Below are 26,902 nucleotides of genomic sequence, written 5' to 3'. Positions count from 1 at the left end.
TAAAGGATCGCCGCATTGTTATTCTGTGTGCGATATGGGTTTTAATCGAGGTAATGGATATACTTCGTCTTGTGATTGGTGACAGCACGGTGATACACGCCGTGGGGTGCAGCCAGGTGCTGCGTTTTCTCGTGAGGACAGTGAAGCTGTATGCCAACGCATGTCCACGAATTGCCTCGTCAAAAGGGTATTTTTTACGTTAGATTGTGCGAAATTTCCCTCTTGTCTACCGCGGCACTTTTTGCGGTGTAACAACCAGAGGAATCGTAATTGCATTGTCCATTTTCTTCGTCTACATTCTAGATGGGAAGTGTTAGGACACCAAGCGTGTACGAGGATTTATTATATAAATATTTTGCCAATTACGCACTAAAAATATGTGAGTCGGTAATCGCGATATTACTACGCAATTACTACGCCACAGCAATTCTTGAAATCCTTTGTAGCTCGAGAGAAGAACGCAATCTCATATCTCTCCGTTGGACAAAATGTTTCTCTTATGCTATCGCTGCTATCGGACGTGGGATTATTATTATTATTATTGTTATTATTATTATTATTATAGCAGAAATTGTTACAAGTCGACCATAAAGTCGGGTGGTAACATAAAATCCGAAAATATATAAAAACAAAAATATAAAATACGAAGTACCAGCCAGGTAGATAGGTTTCCTCACGCACAAAAATATACAAAAAGCATAATACAAAACATAAAACACTAAGTTCAAAAATATTTTTGAAAAAGCCCTAAAAATCCATTTTTACACAATATATAACACACTAGAATATAAGAAGACCAACGCAAAAAACATGAAACACCAATTCAAAAAATAAACGTTTGGAAAAGCCTTCAGAATTCGATAAATAAATAAATATAATAGGATATCATATTTGTAAACATTACTAAACTGCCTATGCTCTGCATTTTTCTGATAGTGTTTATTTTTTATTTGTCCTTAAATTAGCCGAATTTGTATCTTTATAGTCATATTTGTGAGCCCACGATATTGTGCCGAGTTTACAAGAGCGCGTTCCTTAATTACTGCATTTCTCACCTTTAATGAGAAAATCTTACGTCAATAGCCTGAGCTAAATTGGGCTCTACCCCGATGTTCAACACCGTATCGAAAATTACAAACAGTCCGTTTCGAAATTTCGTAAAATGTTTTCCAGCAACGGACGAATGTGACCTCCAAGAGTGAGTGAAAGCACATTCCGTGCATCAATGCACCACATAATTACATTATGAAGCAATGCGAAGATCGCCGTGTTTTCTCAACCACCCAATTGCTCCCGTTTTATATACACTCTTACTCTAGCGAATGATCAACGTGATTATGGAGGTAATGTTTGGATGCCCTCTGTCCAGCCATCGAAAACCTCACTGCTGAAGTGCAGCCACGCATTTTCCCATTTAATTGAATAGGTTATAATAGCCGATTCCAAATTAACGCAACCAGTCTTATAATTGTCGTCTATAGGATTAGCGTGGTCGTCAAATATAGGCTTGCACTTTGGACGTGATCTTGATTTTTAAGACAGCCGCGTCTGTGAGCGTTTTTTTCCGGGCACAAACCTTACGGATTAGAATTTATGCACATCATGCTATCTCATTTTTTATTATTTGAAAGTAAATTTCGAACTCTTTTATCTTATTAAAGGTTGAAATTGAAATATTTTCTACCTTTTTTTAAGTATCTTCTGATAAAACTCGTGCCAGCGCAGGTAAATCCTCCATATTATCATAGATCCTTGACTTATTTCGAACTAAAACTAGTTAATGTGGCCATTTCGGTCGTTTAGGGTTGACAAAGTTCGCACTCCAGCTTTCCCTCATCTTTGAAAGTTTATAAGGATAAAGTTCAGATTCTTATATATCGTTTAACATTTAAAAAATTTCTGTAATTGAAATTTGAAAATTTTATCGTGGAAAATAAAGGTGTATAATTGCCGTATCCGAGATGCAGGTAGAGGCTAGCAAAGTTCTGATAAATATATAATGTGCACTACTAGAAAGTTTCCAGTTTTAAACAATATTAACCCTGTAGTATTATTATATGTTAAAAGTTGTGAATTTATATATTCTAACAATTTTTAACTCGTTATTTTGAGCTTTATATTATCTATAGCGTGTATTTCATCGATAACGATTATTTTTTTTTTTTTTTTTTTTTTTTTTACACGCCACCGAAAACAGCACTTCGGCCTTTTCATCAGGGTTGATAACATTAACAATCACAAAAATCCATGCCCTGGGAAAGGGTAACTTACCCAGGCGGGACTCGAACCCGCGACCTTCGGTTTGGCAGGCGAGGACTTTACCCCTCCGCCACCGAGGCCGGCGAATTATGTAGGCTAATCAACGTTGCTTTTATTTTGAATACTTATTTGTACTAATTTCATTTATTAGCAGTTTAATTCCCGGCCGAAAGTCCATTTTTTTTGCTTTCGTTTTCCTTTTTTTTATCTTGGCGTGGTCTTTGATATTCCTTGTCAATGGCCCAAGCACCGTTCATTGGAGGTCATTGCCTGCGCGCTGATAATTTATTGTATCTTCTCCACGGGCCACAGGCTTCAATGAAATACGACTACATCTAACAAGAATCGGTCCTGATGCAAAGTGATTTTGCACGAGTACCAACTCGCAGATACTACGACAGATAATCCATTCTTGATTTGATATAAAGTTCCAATCAAAGTTTTCCTGGGCATACTAAGCCTTTCGTAAATAAGTTCATTTCGAGTCTATTAACCCTTTCCTCGGTGAAATTTTCTGGCTAACTTTGTGTTTTTCTATGTCAATTTACTTCGAATTTAATTATCTTCGATTAACTGCACTTATTTCATTAAACGTCTATGACACAGACACATTTTAAGCTGATGTTTCTCAATTTTAGGCAGTATGAATATCCTATGGAAATAAATTGGATCAGAATACAATATTATCTCATTGTTTAAGGGAATTACATCTCACACATTTAAAAAAAATATATATTTAATTTTGCATACATCCTCAGCTTTATCATCATGCATATGTTATATTGCTGTTTCGCGGGTTTGTATTCTTGACTTGCTCTCCGCGTATCGGCTCGTATATTATCATCTAGTATTTTATACGTATTAATAGCCTAATGCAGAAATACCAACCTGGAATTCCTGCTCAATCAGTATAGTTTTTGTGTAGAAGATTGCCATTATTTTATAATGCAGTGTCGCTCCCTTGTATTGTACCTCGCTCCATACCTTAACATTCGCTCGTATTTTCTCTTTTGTTTTCGCCCTGGAGCCAAATGCGAGTCTCTCAATTGCCATGAAAAATTCTCTGGGCGCACGGCATGTGTGTAGCAAGTCCTTTTGCGTCTCTTAATGCGAGAAAATTGGCGCCCGCTATTCGCTTGGGTTTATTTCGGGGAGGGACCAGCAAGGACGTCCATACATGTTCATCTCGGACTCTTGTTCCTTACATACGAATTGTCTTGTAGAGCAATTGGCCGCGTTCCAGTCGTGTATTGATGGCGTTATTTCGATGCAGCGTCCACTTAGTTCTATAGTCCTTCCGTCTCCGGAATAGGGCTCGTCTTCCTTCCTCGCCCCCTCCCCACCTTTCCCTTCCTCCATAAGCCGCCAAGGCCAAGTACACTTACATATCCCCGGCGAGGAAATAAAAAGGATGAAATTTCTTGCTCGCCCGACAAATGGCGGGTTTGAAACTACGATTTGAGCTGTGGGTCGTCCTCACCACGGTAGTAAATTGCGAAGGACGAATCGAAATTGCGACCATTTTTATGTGAGGGGCATCCGACAGCTGTGGTCATCCACGCACCTAAAGTCAATACCTACCTGGCGGAAGCATAGATTGGTATGTAGTGAACGATCGAACACCATAAAGGGTCGCATGTGTTCTGAATTAAACTTAAGAGGCTGAAATAGAAGTGCCGTTTTTTTTACTACATGCTATTTATTCTTCTCCTTACCTGTTTTAATTCATGAGTATTTCTTCACGAGTAGTGAATTACGTGGGTTTAAATCGGTGCTTTGGATTAATTTGAAGGATACTTTGAAATCCGATCGCGAGAAACATTTTTTAGGAATTGAATGTGCATGTTATTCAATTTTGACTTCCTCTCATAAGATAAAAATTTGACATCATCACAATTACAGAGAATGAGAAATCTCTCTCTCTATTTTAGAGCTATTAGTTCAGGTAAGAAAATCCCTAGAACCACAAGTTTATTTTTTTAAGTCAGATTCATTCTGCATATCCAACCAATGACTATTAATTAACCATGGTCTTTCCTCTACTCGTTTCAAACTCGAAGCAATAGAAGTATTTTATTGCTAATAAAGTCACATGAGAATAATCTTTAATATCCTTGAAGGAAGCTCGCGGCTAGGTAAGGAATACCATCATTCAATTCCGATGTCTTCTGTAGAAAAAGGTATCGATGATTTGCGGTGAGTTAAATGAAGTGTGGACGCAGCTAAGAAAATCAAAAAGGAAGATTGAAAGGTCTGTTGCACTTGGTTCCCCGATCTTGATACTTAATTCCATGGTTAACAACTAATTCATTTCAGAATAAAGCTAGAAATTATGTTTATATTTATGGCTTCATTCTCGAGGAACATTTTATTTCATTTCTTCCAAACTCAGTCGACCTTTACCTCGCGAGAATCCTGGAACTAATTCCAGCAGCATATCCATTTGAGACATTCCACGAATTAAAATCTGAAAGGAGTAAATATTTACTGCGCGATTAATTTACCTGTATTGGAAAATGTTCTATTCTCGCCTATCGCGGCATGACCGGATTAAATGTTTCATGAATTTACAGTAAAGATTTACAGCCGCTGAATAGTGACCAGGTATTATTTTAATCGAAACGACTGGAAGTGACCCTTGCTCCTTTGACCGTGACTTTCGTCCTGAAATGACCTATTTCTCCTCCAAAACTTATGATTTTGCCAATTAGACCTTCGAAAAAAAATAATGGACTAACGGGCCGACGTGACGCCGCTGATGAGGCAAAAAAAACAATCATCCAGACAGGGAAGATTAAGTGAAAAACGTGGGTAAATGATCGTGATAATTCATTAGGGGGTAAAATATATATATATCGTTAAAAACACTTTGGGTTGGATATCCGCCCTCACGGAATTGTGTCTTGGACCATTTCCTCCCAGCAAACAGAAAAAAGAATTCGGAGAAAAATTATGTTGGATGGAGGTCGGACATAAAACTCGACTCTGAATCCTTGAAGGCTCTTGAATGTTCTTTTCCTTCTCTCTCGATGGATGCAAACACCCAAAAAGAGCTTCGAGAACTTTCAGTAGTTTATGTCAAACTCTCGAAGATTTTCTCCGGGTTCATATTTTTCGAGCCCATTAAAGAGGACTTTTGCGGATGTCCTCAGCCAAAAAGGAGGCATTCTTCAAATCGTCTTTTGGTTTTGGGCGTTATTAAGGAAGTAAAGAGCACGCTTTAAGTAAATCTCTTGGCCCTCACATCAAATGTGTGATTTAATTATTATGTTTTTCCCCGTAAAGTAAAACTCATCTCGAGTCTCACTTTTCAGCATCGTAATACATCTGCGAGGAAAAGAGAAAATGAATAAACTGAATCATCGAGCAAAAATATTAAATGAAAAAAAGAAAAGGATTAAAAAGGTACACAAAGGGAATTTTGCCCTATCTTCCTAAAAACTCTTGGCCATCACTCATGGCGATAGTTATATGTTTGTTTATAGTAATTTCTTATACATGTTGCTATGACTGCTGCACGCACGAGAAAATAGTGCGTACATAATTAAAAATCCCGTCATTACGCACGTGTCTGTAAAATTTCGTGTGTTGCGTCGCAAAAAATGGAATCATTCAGTTATTTTAATTTCAGAACTTCAGTGAATTATTTAGGCTTAGAGACCTAATTTGGCGTTGAACACAGGTATGATTTCACATACCAAACTCAAACACTAATTGTAGAGATAGAAAATAATTTAAAAAATAGGTTTTCATGGAAAATGAACGAGCGATACTTTTACCTCACATACCTACTTGCCGTTAAAAAAAAATAAAAGCTTCAGAAAACATTGACTCAGAAGAAGAAACTATTGCGTCAGATTTTTCCCTTCCTCTCCGGCTGCTCCCAAAGAAAATACCGTATAAGCAGGTTTTAGGTGAATCTAGTTTCCAATTATGGAGACCTTGAAGTAAGATGTCAGTACAGAATTAATAAAGATGAGAAATCCCAGTGAGCATAAAGGTTAGCCTTTAGAATTGAATTTTATAGGTCCATGGTTTGAATCTCCGTTCGAGAAACAATTCCTTTCTCCTCACATAAATTCTGGATGGTATCTTTCCCGTGTTCAGGAGAGGAATTTCATTACGTTGACTAAGCACTGCGAAGTTAAAACATTTGATGTATTCCGCAGAAATTACAAGAGTTTGCTGTGTCCCTTTTTTCTAGACGTAGATGTGAGGTGATGATCTCAAATAATTGCAAAAAAACTAATTATTCCTTTAGGTGATGGAATATTACCGAATCGATTTAATTTAGGCCCCGATGTCATTATATATCTTCAGCTGGCTGATGCAAAGAGTCATCTTGCAAACATTTTTGGAAGTCGAAGGCATGAGTCACGCGAAAGATCTCCAGTTTTTTTTAGTTTTTTTTTGTGCTGGTAGTTTTTAGCAGGCAGTTGATTTTCCGCTGAGTCATGGTGCTATTTCATTTCTGAGGCAGGCGTTGCAAATCTTCAGGATTCCTCCAAAATTGAGAATATTTCTTAAGTGCCCTACTTTATTTTATGTTTTATTGTTTCGAGAAGATTGAAGTATGTAAAACACAATTACAACTGTACTCATTATCAAAATCATGAAATTTAATAAGTCTAAATGCATATCATTACTATTTAAACTGAGTATCTGTAAATTTCGTAATCCTTCAAAGTTACTTAGATTTATCTTCTTAACCAAGTGACAGGGACTTTATATAACATTATTAGCTCCATGAATAAACATTTTAAAAACCACATAACTATGAGCTCATGCTTTGTTTTTTAGTTTCACATTTTCCCGTATTCTCAGTTTGAGTTATAATTCATTAATCAGTGTTCTATTAATGCCTTTCTTGGAACTCCTAGATAGAAGAGCAGAGCATTTTTTTGTTATTTTGTGTTAGCATATCTCTCAGATGTGCTTACGATAGAAATCTTGGTTAGTACATCGAAGTTGGTCTCATTTTCGTCTGCCAGCTCGATCAATTCAACTTTAAAAGTAGCGTACAAAGTCTTCATTTTTCCTTCAAAACCTTCTTGTGTTTGCACTGTAATTCGGGCGAGAGTCACGGCAAAGGTCGTAGCGCGTGTTTTTTTCGCGCTCCGTTCTTGGTCTGGGCCATCGTGTCGCAACTAACCCTAACCTCCATGTCCAAGGCGAGACGCCCTCGTGTCAATCTCACGGGATGGTTCGCTGCCTGGCCTAACTGGGACGACGTCAGATGCTATCAAGTTGACCGTGGCAGGGCAACGTTCCCCTCCCGAAGGTTAATATCTTCGATAAATACCGATAATAAAGAGTTTGAAACATCATATAGTCCAATAAAAAACAACTTTACTTCTCGTGAATTTTCCTTTTTGTGAGTGGGAACTAATTTGCATGAGCAAGGATAGATTCCATCGTCTCGGTGAAATATGGTCATTTACGTTATGCCATGTTATCTCTTCGAAGGAACTCAAAGGACGATTTTTCCAAATGGAAAAATTTTTGAACAACTCATGTTCCCATTTATCTAAGTTAAACATGTTTTATGTGCTTAGGTGTACTTGAAAATGCGACAAAAGTCTGTTTGAAATAGCCGATGGGTATTTTACTTACCCAACAACTCTGATGTTACGCTTGGGAAGTTTACAGAAAAGTTTGTATTCGTTTTTCAACGTTCTTCAGGGCTTGGGAATAAAATAATAAGTTTCTTGAAAAAAATTACCCTCTGTACAATTGGCATTTATGTCTGTGTTCTCCTTTCCATATTGACAATTATAAATCTACGACAAATTTTGTTCAGATTTCTAAATACTGCCAGGATACACTTAATATTCAATTACACTATCGATTTGGAGTAATAATGGTAAGTTACAGAATCCTGTGAAGTTAGAGTATAGTATTCGAAGAAATAAATCGAAACGTGATTTTTCCCAAGGAATTGCATTGTTGCATAAATAGTCTCCCAAAAGCATGCCCAATTTAAAATGCTTTACTGGCTAGATATCGCACGCAATTAAGAAATATGGAAATACCTTCAATCTAAATGCGTTGTTTTCTGTGTTAGCGCATTGATTTTATTTCCACTACATTTGGAATATCACGATTTGGTGAAAATCTCTGTATGATGAAGTGATGGGGAAAACTGTGAAACTTTTAAGTGAGACGGAAATTCAGAGCTTACGTATGCTATGCTAAGATCTCAACACTTCCACGCGCAATTTTGTACTTATCTATCATGACATCACAATAAAGTGGATTATTAGCTGTTTTCCGGTAAAACCGCAACGTGAATGTGTTCAATGCGCATCCTTTGATATCCAGCGATAGATAGCATCATAAAATCTAACCAGAACTACTCCCGTCTTGTACCTTGGCTCAATGCTACACAAATAGGGTGTAATGAAACTTATTTCTTGTTAACTTGAAGTTTTTTTTTATCATTTGTCCTTCTGGTATAAATACTTCGCTGTGAATGTCATATCTTTTATGCTCCTTACTTCCGAATAACCTTCTTTTTATGCTCAATCACCATGAGTATAGCTTATTAGTTTTTTGTAACCTTAGGAAGTGAAACTCATTCTTTGAGTTTGTTTTCCGATTGCAGCTTTCATCTCTTTGTAGCTTTAATGTAAAATAATAATAATATTATTATTTATTAATATATTATAATAATATTATCAAAATTATCGATTATCAAATATGTTTCCAATACATTTATTAGGATGAAATTCTTAGTATGTGATTTAAAAAGGTTCTTCGTCATTCGTCATTGAAAAATATTAAACGCGAGGGATTTTTTTTACACATATCCACTTGTGACGTTATAACCCCATGCTGTCGGTACATTGATCGTGTATCAAAGTTTTCATGGTAGAATGTTAGCTGTGAAAACGTTAGCAAAATTCTCTTCGCACTATTTGTTTGAAATTAACCCTTCCGTTTCAAGATCTACGTGTCACTCTGAAATGATTATCGCTCAAGTGAAAAAAGAATACTTACAGAATTACTGAAGGATACAAAATAGAATGACGCGAAATGTTGAAACCTGTAGAATTTTTTCTCAATGAATTGTGTGGAAATTATATTGATGAATTTATTACGCTGTTGATATTCCATAAAGCGTAGCCTCGCTCCATTCAAGTCGTGTGGATAACATTTTCTTTTTTTTTTCAATATAACTATGAAGCAACGCCACATCGCGCACATTGATACAGTTGATTATAAATTCGATGTACGCATACATGAGAGGAGGCTGTGATTCATTGCGCGGACATGAGGAAATTGCGAGTCCCGCCTATCATCTTCTGCGGAGGACCCTCCCAAAAGCGTCCGGAAGTGCGGAGCGTGGAAAGTCCTCTAACCTTGCAGTCCTGCTGCCCACTCTCGCCTTCCCCATCCTTCGCACTACTGCTCTTTCCCCCCTCCCCTCGCAGCCCCGACCAACCTTGTAGAGAGTCGCTCGTTGTCGACGCGGACGACGGGCTGCTTGCGGAATGGAATGAAAGGAAAAATATGTCTCCCGACGGCTGATGATAGCCGGGCAGACGATCCTTCCATCGCCCGTCAACGACTTCTTGCGCGAGATACATCGACGTGTATTTACATAGATGAAATCCTTTAAATTATCAGGACCGCACGATACGGTGTCAGCCGCTACTCTAGCCGAATCGAGCGCAACCTCTTCAAATATGGTTGGCACGTGCGTAGCCACCACACTGATTGAACACCACCTGCATCGTTTGATGGGGAAGGAATCGATATTTCTGCTATGGATGTTCAGTCTTGTATAGTCCAGTACCTTACATCTAATGCGTCGGGTTTTTCTCTAAGTAAACGCGCGTCTTCACCAATACTTTAGCGTGATTTCCCTTGAATTATAAAGAGTAGTATGAACTTTTAAGTTTGAGTGCAATTGTTCAAATGTTCCACGGAACCTAATCACCATGAAATTCTGAGGTTTAACTTGAATAAAGGGCCCCTAATTTGTTGAAACTATGCATTGGGCTTCGGCCTATTTATATGGCTGTAAAATATTCATTCAATAAAATGCCACATTGTAGCTCCTGTCTTATTACAGTTGTTCCTCCTTTTGTGCAATTTGTAGCGTAATTGTCAGAGAAATTCATCGGCTGCATAACTGCAAAGAACTGTATTTCATAGTACATCCCGTCACGTGAGGCAAAGTGACGCTCCCAGTATCCTTAGATGCTCTCGTCTTGTTCTTGTCTTCAAAGGCCGATCTTAAATGCTCAAGTTAGCTCTAGAGTTCGTTATAATTATTTAAAAATTTCTTTACATCATATTACTAGCTGTAATTTTACCCAATGCTTAACATGAATTGTACTCAATTTAATTTCTAGATGCCTCACTATCCATCCGTCAGTAGTCTCAGGTATTCAACCTTTCCATTAACAATTACTATTAACTTTTTGACCGCAATACCTCGGCTGTCCTAATAAGCATCCGAGCTAACGCTATTTCCATTTTGCTTTTCTCATGTTAACATGCAATATTATTATTTGTATCCACGTCAAAAAAGTGACATCGTCTTAACACGCTCATTGGTGTTTTTGCACGAAATTTAATACACACCCTATTTAAGAAATAGATGATTGGTTAATTACAATATTTTTAAAAATATTAGATCCCGACATATAAAAATCTTTATATTCGTGAGACTCTGTATCTTTTAAAAGAAAATATGTAAATTTTGTCGTGAATACGTAATGTCACACACATATATACATGCGAGCGATATGTGTATAAGCGAGTAAAAATAATTTAATTTTTTGCCAACAGTGTACAACAAATGTAACGTATTATTTCGAATTAATCTGACTTATCTTATTTTGTTTATGAGTGAATATTCCCGAACGAGTTGTACGTTTTTAATGCCTAAATTCAATGCATAAACTGTTTCCTAACGCACTACAAGTACTTACCGAGAACGTGACTGCTAGTTGATGACTTTGATCTCCTTGAAGGTCTCTATTTTATGGTTTTTCATTTAAAATTCTTACACTGATTAATGGAAAGCTTTGTAAATCTAACAATAACCGCTACATACATAAGATAAAAAATAGCCGTTTAACTGCATTGAACAAATGAATCATGTCTCGCAGGGATTTTCAATTGTTGAATGGTGATAATTTTCCTAAAAATCCCAACATAAAGTCGCTAACTCTCAGGTAGCCTTCAGAAGTAACCTTCCCCCTGTGATTTTACTATCTAAAGCTTGTGGATTTTGCTAGAGTTAATTTTCCTGCAGCTGTTTTATCGCCTGATTGCCATAGACTTACTTTAAAAATGCCGAAAATTGTCTCGAATTAGATCTTAGTTGGTTATGTCTTTGCATTTGCTAGGGAAAGAAATGGCAGTAGTCAAAATAGAATCAATGAGGTTCCCTTTCTTATTGGATAAAGAATATAGGCGGCTTAAGAATTTCTGATCGCTTTGGCGGGGAATGGAGACATGTAGTATACGTATCGTAGGTTGTATAGATGAATGAAATCTCGAAGAAACTTATTGCTCTGTTTTTTTTTACGGATATAGCTCGGATCGGATGTTTTAATCGAATATTAATCACTGGAGAGTATTATATGAGTTGATCAAAGTGACCAACATCGCACAGACGCTCCACTGCGGACTAGTACCCGATCACCTGAAAGGGACTTTGCTACTGTGGTTTTTCCCGCTAAAACTCTTGAGCTAGCGGTATTAACTCGTGTTCAGCTCGTCGGAGCGAAGGCATGAACTGAACTAGTTGCGAGGAATGAGACAGGAGACTTCGACGCCCGTGATGGAGATTCGATCGCTTGAATGAAATATTCCGCGTTGAGAAATCTCGCATTCCATATTTCACCCAATCACCCCCGCAACACCAGCAGCGAATACCTTTCGTTTGGTCCCGGGGTAAGACGTTACGTCCACACCCCGTCGACCCCGGGAGTGAGTCGCAAGCGATTGCAAACTATGACGCAGCCGGTCAGTATTGGGTGCAGGTTCACGACATCGGGTCTATGTCGTACGCACCTAGGTTGCTGCTTCCTGGAGGCGGTCCCCCCCATCCCACGAGCCGCCCCTGGAGGTCAGCCCCGGAGTCGCGCAATGTGCCGACGGCGGGGGTCTGCACACCTCGGACTCTCCCCCCGGCGTTGGCCGCCGCCGCCGCGTGGGGATCTCCCTTCTCCCCCTCCCTCTCGCCCCGCTCTGCCCGCCCGGCCTCTTCCAGCTCCCCTCCGGCCCGATTTATACTCCAGCGCCCGACGGATCGTGGCCAGTCTTCTCCTGTCGCCGTGTCAGCGCGGATCGTAGTGGGACTCCCGACATTACGGAAGCCCTTTACCCGCACTGGATCTATTGGTGCTTCAGGTAGTGCTCCGGAGATCTTAATACATCGGACAGTTTGTTCGCTTGCGTCGCTGACCGAGACCCCTCCGAGCTGACGGCGCGGGAAAACTACGGCTCCCGAGTCCGCCGATTCCAGGATCGGCGTCGAGCGTGTGGAATACTTTATCCTCGCCGTTTGGAGAATTCGCATTGTAAGCATTTAGATAACACCCCCCCCCCTTTGGTTACCGTAAGACATCTCCAGCCTCTCCGATAAAAGTTTCGCGGGCAATGATTCCATCAAGTGCTGTTGTGTGTCCAGTACTACAGTGTGACTCGAAGGCCGTACTTGTTGCCTCATCGCAGTTTTCTTCCATATTCGCATTTTTCAAACTCTTCGAGTGGTTCTCTGATGCGTCATAATCGTCAATCAGTCGAGACGAATTACTCTTGCACCTCAATATCGTGTTGCCTCCGGCTGACGTCCTTTTTTTCCTGATACAGCACTTGTCGGCACCGTTTATAGATTTTCAAGTTCAACCGGGGGAGATCAAGGCTCATAACTTCCGGTCGCTGTCCTTACGCGGCCACATTCCTCTCTCCTCGGATTTATGCTAACTTGTTTCGCCGTTGAAATATTACAATGTCGCACACAATTTGCCTACACGTGATCCTGAGTGTTTTTTTTTCCGAAGAGTTAGCATTTGAAAGTTCGTTTTCAAACTTTTCCCGTTGTAATCAGCATTCATGCATCGCATAAGGATTATTGAGTAACATCGCTTGCACATGTTTACCTAATACGTCCCTGGTGATGTGAAACTGGATTAACTCGTCGGTCTCTCAGCCGTCTTTGATGGTCGTTCGCCTTGAGGCTTGTGATAGCAGAGCCTTTTTCATTTGCACATTGACGATTGAATTCATAATGAACAAGCCGATTGAATGTGGCTATAAATCTGATGTTTGTATTTCATATAGCTTATTATTTTTTGTTGATATTATTCATTCCATAATCATTAGTAAAGTACTTAGGGAGAATTCGATTGTTTCTCAAATGCAATGGATCCATACTCGAAATTCGAGCGGTAATTACTTTTTTTGCCTCAGATATTATGGATACTTGTCATTCTGTACGATGTCAATCATATAAATAGTTCATCCGAAAGATAAGATAACATTAAATATTTTAATGCTTTCGTTTCTTTGGTTCAATTTCCATGAACCCAGATTTCAAATGAAATAATCACTTTTATTCACATATATAGCTCACATCTTAGGAAGCCTTATTCTCTTCAAGCTGCCATTGGCCCCTTTTAAAAATACCCATAGGTGTTACGGTTCAGTGCTCGCCCAGGTCATCGCATCTTGAGATGAAGGAGCAGGAACAGGATCCTTGAGGTTCCCCCGAATTGCAACCCTCTTTTAGTGGGCTCCTTTTAATGAACAGGCTGCGTTCTCTGCTTCATATTACAGAACGCAACATTTTTTTCTCTCTATTTATCCCCTCTTCTTTTCTTGGCCCAGATAAAAATCAGGCACCGCGGAGAGCGAAGCGTATCGGTGGTAGCCCTCCAGGGGATACAACCTCAATTCCGCGTCTCGACCCCCAAAAAACCCGTCCCGCCCGCTCTTAAACCTGTTGGCCACCTTACGTGCGGTTTCTCGATCCCGACGCTTTCTCTATCCTCGCCACTTCTTTCTCTCTCTTCTTTCTCTTTCCAAATTTCGACTATTTACGCTCCCGCCTCCCAGGTATCCTCCTTCCCCTCCTTCGCCAATAACAACGGCCACTCCGTTTGCCCAAAACGCTGAGGTCAACAAATCTCTTCCACTAGCCTACCCGCCCTCCCTCCATTGCCCGACTAAATGACGGAGGAATGTGGGCCAAGCGCCGCGTATGTAAAGAAGTCGCGCTGAGATAATCATCGCTGGGAGGAAATTTTGTATCGTTACGTTCCCAGTACCATTTGGGTTCGAAACGTGCAAAGTAGCTTCGTGTTTACTTCACCGGTTATCTCTCGTCGTTTATAATCTTTTGTTTTAGAGAGTATGTGTGCAAATAGCTCGCACAATTTCACTCTGATCGACCGACAAAATTCGATTTCAACCCATCATCGATGATATTTTTGAAGGGGTATTTTATGTTTTTCATATGCTTACAGTAGAGCTTCCCAGGTCTTTTTCGGTTACATATCTGATATTTTTGGTTTTTCGTCAACCTGTGACGTTGGTGAAAACTGAGCAGCGAAACGCTATCTTCTCAATTTTGACATCATTAGAACTTTAATGTTAATAATTTACTCCGAAATTTTCTGTCTTTAGTTAATTAATTTTTTTTTGACTGTACACAGTTAATTCAAATGTCTGTTTTTTCTATCTTTACAGAATCCTGAACCTGTACCTCCGTTGACGCAGACGACCAATCATGGCCACGTTGGTGAGCACGATAATCGACGGTTACCATGACCTCATGGATAACAAAAGTGGTGAGTACCGTAGCCAATATTGATATCCTTAACTCCACCCTTTCCACAATACCATTCATGGATGGTGAACCCGTTTTTCATCGTTCAACACAATCAAGTATAGCCTAACTAGAACATCATGCACCCGTTGACCGTGTAGAATCTCATTTAAAAAATGTAATTTCAAAGAAATGGTTCACAATTTTCGATCAATATAACGCTTTTTTGAAACTATTACTTCTCCCTTAACTTTCTGTTGTTGGGTTGATAAAAGAGCACATTCTTAACCCATCAGACGTATCGGTGTCTCACGCTCATCCGGCCTACGTACAGGACTGCCTAAATTGTGGGAGAAAATAAAAAAAAAGATGGCCTTAATACGAATCCATATTTTTTTCTGCATTCCATCTCCCACCGTCCCTTCTCATTCAGAGAATCCGCCTCCTTCTCCTCCGCTCCCCCTCCCCCTCTCCTCTTCCTTCACTCCCCTCCCACGCTCGAATTCGCCGACTACACCCTAGCGGTTGTGAACCCGCTTACATGTTGAGCTTCTCGGGTTGCGTACGCGCTAAGGCGCGGCGGCGGCCGGTCTTATCGAAGGGAAGATGATGGAGATGACACCTATGTCCGTGGCTCGCGTACACATCTGTCAAGGGTTCAAAGGTTGCTGAAAGGGTCGGACGTTCTATCCTTAGGATAAAGTGCCCTTCGTGTACGATGTTGGAGTTTTATCCGATCCTTTTCTTTATTTTTTTATTCTCGCGTTTCGAAATCGTCCCATGTGTTCGCTCTTCTCCGCTCAAGGACGATTCCGTCCTGGAGGTTGTTGAACAGGTTGCTCGATCTTAAAGGACCCTTCGTGGCTAAACTTTTCCGTTTTTGGGACTGCAGAAAAGAGAGGGAATGTGCTAATACTGCTCGTACCGAAATATTGGCTTGCATTTGCACTGCATAATCATGCCCGTAACTAAAAACAGTACAGAAATGAATAAATATGGATGAAAAAAAATTCTGATACTTGTTGTGCAAAGTTCATGGAAAATACCACGTCACAACCTTCAGCGTTACTGCCACTCACAGAGGATATTCTAGTTTGGTGTCAATCATGAAATGTGTATACTACTTTTATTAAACAATCACATTTCCGCGAATCGTTTTTCTTGTTCTTTCATAAACCCGTTTTCAAGTTCTGGCTTCTCGCCTTTTTGTCATTCATGGAGTGGTACTTTGATGATTTGATATACGGCAATCATGCGCCTCTCACACTAGATCTGAAATAATTACTCGTAATTATTGCGTTATAACACTCACTGACGCCGATAGGAATGTTGCAGTCATCATTCGGGTTTGTGAGCCTATCCTTTTTTTTTTATCGCTCGCACGTTCCATGACTTGCCAGCTTTCCTGGTGTTCAGTCGGTGTGATTTTTCACTTTCGAAAAGAAACCATTTGGCTTCGGCGAGGACAGGGGAAGTGTTGCTCACCTTGATGCTATGCGTCGGAGCAGCATTGCGGACGGCTCGATTGCGTAGATCTCATTTGAAAATAAAATGGCTTTTCAAAATGTTTCACATAATCCGCATCATGACTGTATAATTGAATCAGTTAAACTAATGACGGACTCGCTCGTGCGCATTATTTTTCTCTATCGGGTGGGGAAACCAGTTGTGATGAAAATGATAGAAAATCCGTCTTTTTCCCCGCGTAATTCCTCGATGATATCACGTTTCTGATACAGTGACTGCTTTCCTGTGTAGCATATACTGAAGTTCGTTAACTCAGGTGCTCATGACTTGTGATATATGAATGTTGGCGCACGTGATAAGCCTTAAAAAATATAGTTTGACTTTTTGTCAATCGTTTCCTAAAAAAGAACTTGTCATGATGAGTTCTAATGCGAAATAAGTTAACCGTCCCTTCTCCCCTCCGACTCTTTCGTAATTATTATTCTTTAAATTTAAATTGGAGTGGTAGCAAGCTTGATAATGGGTCATCTTCATCAATTTAAAAACTTGAAATGAATATTTTTTTTAATAATTGAAATACATAACCTTACAACATTTTTTATATTAAAGTTTGATTTTGATCCCAAAATTAAATGAATACTTGTTGTTCATAACTTAACTTGTTCTTAACCTTTGTGGATCTTGACCAAAAATTGTTCTCTCTTTTCAGATCCAAGGGTAAACGACTGGTTCTTGATGGGCAGCCCGTTCCCTACGTTAGCGCTCTGCCTAACGTACGTTTACATCGTCAAAGTCGCCGGGCCGAAGTTCATGGAAAATAGGAAGCCGTTCGAGTTACGGAACGTCCTCATCGTCTATAACTTCCTGCAAGTGATATTCAGCGCATGGCTGTTCTACGAGGTGAGTAAACCATCGCAAGAACCCGCCGCACATGACATACATGACATTCCGGGCCGACGAAGAAAGTTTCCAAGCTCTATCGTAACGCACAAGGTTTTTGTACCTCATTTACATTTCTCTCTCTCTCTCTCAAAATGGATTTTTTCCTCGGTTCTTACGAAATGGCGATCGTTATCCTCATCATTGATGTTATCGGATATGAATGTAGTGTGTACGTGGCACGTGAAGAGAATTAATTCCTTGTTGTGTTTACGGAGTGTTTTCTCGCTTGCTCGCGTTAGGCCTGGGGCACCTTCGCCTTGGGCTTCGCCCATACTCGGCTGGCTTCGCTTCCCGGTACCCTTCAACCTGAGTCGGGCTCGGACTTGCACCGAAAGGACGACAGCATTGCTGCCGGTCGCCTCTGAAAAGCGCCTGCAGACCCCGCGATAGCCGTATGGACGTAACCGTCTCGACTGATCGAGTTCAGAAACGCGTTCGGAAAATGATTCAAGGCAACACTTGCTCGAGTTGAGCGAGGGTGTCCTCCCCTCCCTCTGCCCGCTCTTTCTCTGTCACTTCCTGGCAGTTCGCGTGATGCCTTGAGGAAATGTATTTGACAACATTCCTTTCATAATAACCGCTCATCTGGGGAATGCTTTAATGGACACGCGTTTAGTCCTGTGGGCACCAATACTCATTATGATCATTTCAAATTGAAAATTTTTGAAGAATCAATTGCTTGATTTCAGCTTTACAATACTGAAAGGAATTGCTGATTTCTTCGAATTCTTTCAAAATTTTTCCTGCTCTTCAGTGAGAACTTCCCTGCCACCGTCTCAACTTAGGCTGTGATTCATTTAGTTTCTCTTCCATCAAACTAGTTGATGGTGTAACTCTTTGGCGCGTTTAATTCAGTGAAAGTCTGGAAAAAATTTTGTCTCCTGAGTTTATAAACCCCGCGGCAATTTGGGCGGTCTTTGCATTCCATAGTCTCGACACTCATCGCTCTAGTCACATTTTGAGCACTCGTTTGGATTCACGGCGTAGTCCCAGCGAATCCTGGGAGAAACAGGAGACCATTCACTACTTTTTAAAACATGTCTCCCTCTTGTTTTTGAAGTGAAAACTTCTTATGGCGCGTTGATCACTTTTGTAGATGGGTGAAAGACATTGGACTCGCGACACCGAGTTTTGAATTTGCTCGTTCTTCATGAATGATAATATATATTCTGAAGCAGAAAGGATCGCTACGTTTAGTGTTGACAATAGTTAGTCGATTTTGTTCATAGCAATAGTTATAAAAAATATTTCTTGAATTACGGCTAGTAACTTGGCTTTTCCGGGTTTATATTCCTAGTCCAGTTAGTAGCATAGGTTCTTGTACGTTTTTTTTTAACATCAATCAACGTCCAAAATTTTTAAAATAAAAAGTTTTCACTTCCAACGGCAGTCCCACGACTGCTAATTTTTTTTATTTAGACGATGAGAAACTCTGGCTCAATCGGATGGTCAATTACTCACGCTGAGAATCCAGTAAAATCTGTTTTTCTCCAAAACATTTCTGACGAGATAAAGATGATGATGGGCAGGTGGGTCCTTGTGTCCATCCGGGGAGGAGTAAGGAGGTGGGCTTTGGTCGCTGCATTGAGGACACGGGGCCACTTCGGGGCCGTATAATCACCGATGGGACCGTGGCGGTGAGCGGGCCGAAGGATGAGGGAGTGGCCGGGGAAGAATCGTGCCACGGGATGCCCCGCGGACAGCCGCTTTCCGTGGAATTTTTCGGAACTTTAGGTTTCGGCGTCCACTCCGCTCTTCGGTTTGCAATCCATACCGGCCTTCTCTCAATACGAGTTGTATCCATTTCGCTCAGGAGTGATGCACTATTGCCTTTGTTTTCACCGGGGGCAAAAGCGTTCGTGCCACTCTTGTCTTGACGGTTATTTTTGTTAAAATCTCGAAGTTAAGGCTGTGGGAGAGTTCACGGCGCTCAACGGTTGTTTTGTTCGGGATGGGCGCCTGAAAACTTATCACGAGAATTGTTCCTCTTCCTTACGGCAAAATTAACTCAGGACTCCGCGAGAGAATTGATGGTATCATAGAAATGCAGGCAGATTTTTGGATTACATCTGTTCCAAACTGGTTCAAAAAGTATGGACTTCAGCAAAATGTGAACTTAAATTCACGGAATTGTCTTTTATGACGTGAGGTAACGTAATAAATGTTCTTTTAAGGCATTTTACTCATGCAAAAGTCATCATGTATCGTAATCTATTGCATCACATATAAGAGATTAAAATATCGTGGATAAATATTTTATCTGTCATTTAATAATAATCTGTGAATTAAGGCAACAGCCTTGCTGTGAATGACATAAGCTCAAATCTATAATTTTTATCCGTCAATCGCTGTAGGAAACCTCCCAGCTATATCAGGATATAAATTCTCACCCTTGGAGATTTATGGCTTGTTTTTCATCCTTTCTCACTTCCGGTTCGGAAAGAAACGTAAATTTTGGCATCTCTTGGTTTCCGGCAGTCGGAAATCCACCCGCACTGCCTTCCTGCGGCTTATTATGCCTTTATCTTAAACATCTGGGCCCCGGCCTAGCGAGACCAATTTTAGTCGAAAGGAAATTTTATATTTGGGGCACCATTACCGTTACCCCGGTTCACACATTACGGCTGCCTCCCACCTGGCTGACCTCGTATGCGAATATTCTGGGCGAAGCATGAACTTTGTCACCCTTCACTTGGGTATTACTCACTCTACCTCTAACATCTGTAGTGATTGGGAGGACGCATAACGCCCATGTCTTTTTTCTCGGCAAAGTGTGTTAGAAAGTGGACTAGATGCCGGTTTTGAGCGAATTTAAGTGCTCAAAGTCGAGCGCGTTCCCACAGCTTGCGTTCGCGGCCTTACCACCTTACGGGCCGCGTGATTTATTTAAATAGTTTTCAAGTTTCACACCAGTGGCGCTAGCTCTCGATGGTGATGCTGGCGCGCGGTTCAAATCCAAGTCCGCAGATAGCGCGGTAGTTATTAATGGTGAAAAAGTGGTATTAAACAGTCTGGATGCGATTTATATAGATGGAATTTAACGGATTTGTTTTTACTTTTCAGTCTCTGGTCAGCGGATGGCTCTTCCACTACAGCTTCAGATGTCAACCTGTGGATTATTCTTATAGTCCTCTAGCAATGAGGGTAAGCTAAACTTTTGGAACATTCACATGCTGGATAATAGTCTTTTCCAGTTTATCTAAGTCTTGGAAATGTTTAAAAAATAATGCTATCATGCTGTCAATCCTCAAATCTCAAAGTTTCGTTGATCTCTCCACAGATGGCCAGAGGATGTTGGTGGTACTACTTCTCCAAGTTCACAGAGTTCTTTGACACTGTAAGTTTATCTACATTTTCTATCCGGCCCACTGTAATTCATTTGATTCAGTTATTTCTGTTTATAAATGTATTCGAGAGTGCTAATAAGCTTTCATTTTTTCCTATCCAGATTTTCTTTGTGCTACGTAAAAAGAATGATCATGTGTCTACGCTCCACGTTATCCACCACGGATGCATGCCAATGAGTGTTTGGTTCGGCGTCAAGTTCACCCCTGGTATGTAGCCTCTCTCCAAAATGCTATTTACTTCTCCGTGGGATTCAATTTTTTCCCATGCGTCAATTGCTGCGCGATGTGCTAGTCTAATGGTTTTTTTTCTGTATTGCAGGCGGCCACTCCACTTTCTTTGGTCTGCTGAACACTTTCGTTCACATCGTCATGTACTTCTACTATATGGTCGCCGCTATTGGACCCCAGCTCCAGAAGTACCTGTGGTGGAAGAAGTACCTCACCGCACTCCAGATGGTTAGTCGCTCCTCCGTTCTCATTACTTTCCCTTTATTTGATAATTCGTCTCTTTGAGACATACACTCGGTATTTCATGAAATTTAGTTGCACTAAAATTCAATTTATCACGTCATCGGTGGAGCTGATGTTGTGATTCTTTTTATGATACGTACGTCATCGTCATATCATTAGTGGTCATTATCACCATCCGGAAGATAGGCAAGGGATTGTGTATATTAAACCTCGTGTGTTTTTTTTCAATAGATCCAGTTCGTCCTTGTCATGGTTCACGCCTTCCAGCTTCTCTTCGTCGACTGCAACTACCCTCGCGCTTTCGTCTGGTGGATTGGAATGCACGCCGTCATGTTTTACTTCTTGTTCTCCGACTTCTACAAGCAGACTTACAAGAAGAAGGCTGCCAAGGTAAGGAGATAATTCCCCATTCCAAACTGAACATTCATACTTAGACTGGGAAGTGGATTTGCTCCCATTCGCATCACTTGAGCAATGGTCGATAACTCGTCCGTTTCCGTCTAATTCCAGGCTGCCGCCCTTGCCGCCAAGAAAGCCGCCGCTTCTGCATTGGAAGGCGAGAAGCAACAGCCAGCGCTCGCCAACGGCGGTAGTTCTTCGAGCGGCAGCAGCGTTCACCAGCGAGGCGCAAAAGCTCAGGGCAACGACGGCGGAGCGTTCTACGAGCAGACTGAGATGGGCAGAGAGATGGCCGAGGGATTCACCACCCAGACTGATAGGAATCGTGTTTACATAGGGAAGCAGAAGGCGACATGATTGAAGCCAAAATGAGGGTGTTGTGCTACCTATCTTGAGAATAGACTTGAGCTTCCTAGCCAAGGGAAGAAATCAATCATCGTGTGCTTTATTTCACTCTTGTTAATAATGCGGTTTTACTGACAATTGAAGTGACTTGCACTCTTTCTTTTCCAAACAGACTCGAATACTCATTTCTTTGAAGTCCACGTGACCTTTTTCTGTGGACAACTTGCTCAACTTCTTCCATCCAATGACCTTCTTTTCTCTATCTTCTTTTTAGAAACCTTCATGAATCCGCCTACCTCACCTTTTCCCTTTTTCTTCGATGAATTAGGGCAATATTTCTTTGAAAAAAAGCACTCTGCAAACGCTCTTTCGCTCCTCTCATTGTCAAGTACATATCATCATCGTCATTACTCATCATCACCACCTCACTGTAAAAATACCTATTTATCATAAAGAATGACTGGACGCTAGAGTAACTGTTAGGTGTGAACTGGAAATTTTTTGAGGAATTTTGCCTGGTGCGTTGTGTTTTCTTCCTGTCATTGGTTTTTGTGGTGCCTAGTGCCGCGCGAAGTGTTGGAATTTCTACCTTACTCATCGAATCATGACCGAGTGTCTCAATTTGCAACCGTGGGATGCGGCTTTATATGTAGCCTAGAAATGTATGCGTAGTATATGTTTCAAGTTCAGATACCTTCTTCTTTTTTCTAAATTATTTCAAGTGTTCAAGGCATTATGTTCACTTTACTGATAGAGCCAACATGAGTACGATTTGTTTTATGACCATTTCTATTTTGGTTGTTTCCCGTTTACATCCTTGGCTAGGACGATACCATGAGTGAATCTGTGATCTCTGATATGGCTTTAAGTGGATTTTCACCGAGCCATTGAACAGTCTTCCCAACCATGTTGGGTTCCTAATTCATTGCTGTTGGCTCCGGCAGGTTTTTCGAATTGGCAAATTAAACTGGCTGAATGTATGATTGTCATCTGATTTTTCACTGTTATTTGTGGGAAACTATTCTTTCAAAAGCAAATTGTATGCACGCGTGTGACTTTTTTGTACAATTGTTTATCAAAAGAAATCATGACATTTAATGATTAGCCTCTCTGAAGAAATATCGTTTGGATTGTGAAAATTCGACTCGTGTACGCGTTTTCTTGTATTTCATATGAAGAAATCTGTCGTTCCTGTTGTAAAATTTATAAACATTTGTTTTATCATAGCTCATGGAATCTATTGAATGACAGGTTCTCGTGTTGCCTGATAGTAATGTTAAACCTGCCACGTTTTTTCCAAATTAATAAGCGAAATATTTTTTCTGAACCTTAATACAGCCAGTACTCAGGAATCACATGCATACTTGATGTGTTATTTCCAATGTTTTTATTTTTCTAAAACAGAAAATGTTGACTATGAAAAAATGTAAAAATGCTAAATCCATTTGAAAAATCATAAAATTGTTCAAATTCGGATGTTCAAACAACTAATGAAACCTTTGAACACTGGCATTGAATGACTTGTAAAAAGGCAAAAAGTACAGATTGAAATACATTGGTATTCACTGTATAATGTAACCTCTTTGCCTACCATATGTAATATGCATTACTTGTAAATAATATTAATTGTTATAAGTAAAATTTGATTTATTATTTACTCATCTCATGGACAACCCAATCCTGTGAAAAATTCACGCGGTGCCTAAAATTGTTTCACTGCTTCGCAAAACAATTCATCAAATCATATTGCAGAAAAAGCCATTAAATCCTCAAACATCAGCATTAGAGACAACTGATGAGGCTCACACGTATATCTTGTGCTCTTCGACTATGGGAGATGATGTTCTCAAGAGAATTCCAATTAACCGATGTTTTAAACAAGTTGAAACGTCATTTCCTTAGGCTGAACTTCCGCTTTACCTAGCTCCTTCCTCGTTACGGAGCAATTACGGCATCATATTTGTACTTATGTAGTAAATGCAATCATTTATTTGGGGAAATAATGAGTATCTTAGAAGTTAATAGTTGATCGTTTGAAGGAATATTGCCGCTTGATTTTCTGTCTTTTAATTGGCCATTTTTTGCGCTCTTAGAAGACGGGAATAATGACCAATTACACATCATTTAAGCGCATATCCAATCGTTTAAGGGAAAGTAGCTCAATGTGATGCGTCGGAAGACGTCTTATAGGTCACAAATGGAGAAACAAGTTCTTCCTTTGGAATTTACACAGTTAGTAACGGCTCTCAGTGAGCATTCACAGTATGAAGAAATCAGCTCGACGTTTATAATGAAAGTGAATCTAGTGTTTGTTTTGGAAAAAACGAGGTGGAAGGATATCAGAATCTAATATTTCTAGGCCCCTTAGCTTTCTGTCAATTAAATATTAAATTTGAATAATAATAATTTTTTAAAACACGAATATCTTTTGAGAGGTTAAATATTTTGAAGAGAAGCGAGAGGAAAAACTTAGGACTAAATCTAGATGGGTTTTTAACGGTTATGCTCATATGCTGTTAGATTTTCCATTAGCTCTCAATTAATTCAATCCTGAAAATTTTTCCTGGCTCTGGAGAGAATCCGCAAGATCCCCAGATGTTTTTTTTTTAAGTTTTGAGTCGGAATGGTAGAGGAAGTCAATAAGGTTGCTCAGAATGTGAGTCATGCAAGAATATCTTCAGTTTTTACCAAGATTTACCTAGGAAATGGTTACATCTTTTTACTATCCTCCACTTCTAATCGTAATTGAGATTATTATTACCTCTTCTATCCAGTGGTGGAAGCAGAAAAAACTGAAAGAGGGACTCTCAAAAAATATCTTGAGCTTCCTTTACTTTTATCGTCATCAAAAATCAACATATCTCTAATATCCTCTACCGATCCTAATGAAATTGAGATAATAATTACCACTTGTATCCAGTCGCGGACACAGGAAAAACTGAAAGAGGGGCTATCAAAAAATATCTTGAGCTTTCTTTACTTTTAATGTAAGAAAAAAAATAATCAAGTGACATGCAAAGTTTAAGAAATTTATATTTAAACTGATTTAAATCCCATATTTTAATATAATAAAGTTACAACTGTGGTTTTGCAATGTTCGACAATACGGCTGGCCCCGCAAGAAGGGGGGCGCGCCCCCTCCATATGTTTATCCGCCACTGCGTCTGTCTCCAATCCCAATTTCTCCGATCTTGTAGCATTGCATATGCTTTTATCCCTACATTCAATCTTAACACTTCTAATAGTGTTCGGCCTCCAACTTTACTTGGGCTTTGTATTTTCGATACGGGGCGGAACGATCATATATTTCAAATAAATACACCGCGTTTTTTATTATGTACCTTTTAGAATTTGGTATGAGAGTCCATCTTTTTACATGGCCAGCAAATTAATCTTCGCACTGTTCCTTAAATATCCCCAGAGGGTTTTTTTCTAAATCATACGATTTTTTCCGCCCTCAAATCAACACGATGGCTTAAACTTTGGAGTCAGCTACGTGAGGCTCAGTTATAATTGTACTGTCGAGAACAACTTAATATTTACCGAGATTACTCCCAAGGTCAGCGGGTTACCTCCATCAAACTCTGCTGCTCTGTCCTTTTCCGTGTCCTTCTGCACATGGCTCGAACATCTCAGTCGCGGTCTTTCCCAGCATCTTCTACACACATGATTCCAGCATAATACTTTCATCATCAGTAGTCTCACCTCGTACCTCCGAACATACCCAGCCCACCTTATTCGTCTGCACTTAATTTTTCCCATGTGTCGGTACTCATAACTAATAGCTATTATTTATTTTAACGCTTACCTTATGCTAAAATTGCCCAAAATCATGGTAAATGTTTGCAAAGAGAGCTTCAATCCAGTGAAAATAATTTTATGAATAGATAATCCCACAGAAATTGAGGTTCTTGCGTCCCTCATAAAAAAAAACAAAATTTTAAAAAGGTCCAACATGAAACCCTATTCGGCGGCCATGTTTTCATCCCTTATGATATTTTTCCTCCCAATTGGTCTCGATGGATTCGCCACCCAAAGTTTCATCGTTGTTCCAATGACGTCATGGAAAACTTTTGAAAGATCCACGGAAACTAGTTCTTCCACGACGAGCATCTGCCAACATCTTCCAGAGCCCGTGGTAGAGTGACCGTTATCAAGATGTAAATTTGGGAAAGAATATGTTCTTAGGTTTAGAGACTGAACTATCTAAAAAGAAGGAATGCCTTCATGCCATCCGTAAAATTTTTAAAATTTTATTTATACTCTTGAAAAAAAATATTATGAACATATAAACCAATAATAATTGACAGTTTAATTTAGATTGACCTAAAAATTGAACTTTTTTATAAAATTTTACTTATGTAAAAATTTCTTACATATTAAATCTTAAACTATTGCGAATCTATGGATCTTACCTTCGGAGTTGTACCAATATCAATGTAATATTAAGCTAAGTAATGTTTAATAATATCACATCATGATACTTGCCAATTGAATTTAAATTTAAATTGAAAATTATAAAATTGCGATAGTTTTATTTGAAGGATAAGAAATACTAGGATAGCTCAGGAACAGGACTTTTTCAATTGAAATAAGAAATGAAGGTGGGTGTTACGAAGAAGTCTCAGTCGCATTACCTTGACTTTTAAGAAATTCCCCAACGTAATCGCTGAAGGAGGAAGTATCTAAAGATACAGGTACAGACATGTAATTCAAATTCGAAGTTAATGTACCACAGATGGATTGGTCATTGGATATCTTGGTAATATTGGATGAGAATGCGGCATGAATCGAACGGAATTCGCGCTTAGGATGCAATCAATCAGATGACCCCATTTATATTCAAAATAAAATTAATGATGGGGAAAAATGTCATTATACG

General features: G+C 39.7%; 1 protein-coding gene across 4 annotated transcripts in view; it reads left to right on the top strand.

The window, feature by feature from the left end:
- The window catches only part of LOC124158870 (elongation of very long chain fatty acids protein AAEL008004-like), a 72,032-nt gene extending 48,371 nt beyond the window's left edge, over positions 1-23,661 (top strand). For 3 of the 4 annotated variants that reach the window (XM_046534277.1, XM_046534286.1, XM_046534294.1), the window contains exons 2-9: positions 14,971-15,071; positions 17,226-17,416; positions 20,522-20,602; positions 20,739-20,795; positions 20,907-21,012; positions 21,125-21,261; positions 21,508-21,666; positions 21,787-23,661. In XM_046534277.1, coding sequence (XP_046390233.1) covers positions 15,011-15,071; positions 17,226-17,416; positions 20,522-20,602; positions 20,739-20,795; positions 20,907-21,012; positions 21,125-21,261; positions 21,508-21,666; positions 21,787-22,032 — 1,038 coding nt within the window. In that variant the 5' untranslated portion in view covers positions 14,971-15,010 and the 3' untranslated portion in view covers positions 22,033-23,661. Of the gene's footprint in view, positions 1-12,557; positions 12,801-14,970; positions 15,072-17,225; positions 17,417-20,521; positions 20,603-20,738; positions 20,796-20,906; positions 21,013-21,124; positions 21,262-21,507; positions 21,667-21,786 lie in introns of those variants that run through there. The other variant, XM_046534269.1, reaches the window with a different exon arrangement.
- The last annotated feature ends 3,241 nt before the right edge of the window (positions 23,662-26,902 follow it).

This window comes from Ischnura elegans, chromosome 1 (genome assembly GCF_921293095.1).
Source record: "Ischnura elegans chromosome 1, ioIscEleg1.1, whole genome shotgun sequence".
Classification (NCBI taxonomy): Eukaryota; Metazoa; Arthropoda; class Insecta; order Odonata; family Coenagrionidae; genus Ischnura; species Ischnura elegans.
Note: the sequence above shows the minus strand (reverse complement) of the source record. Positions and strands in the feature narration are given on the sequence as shown.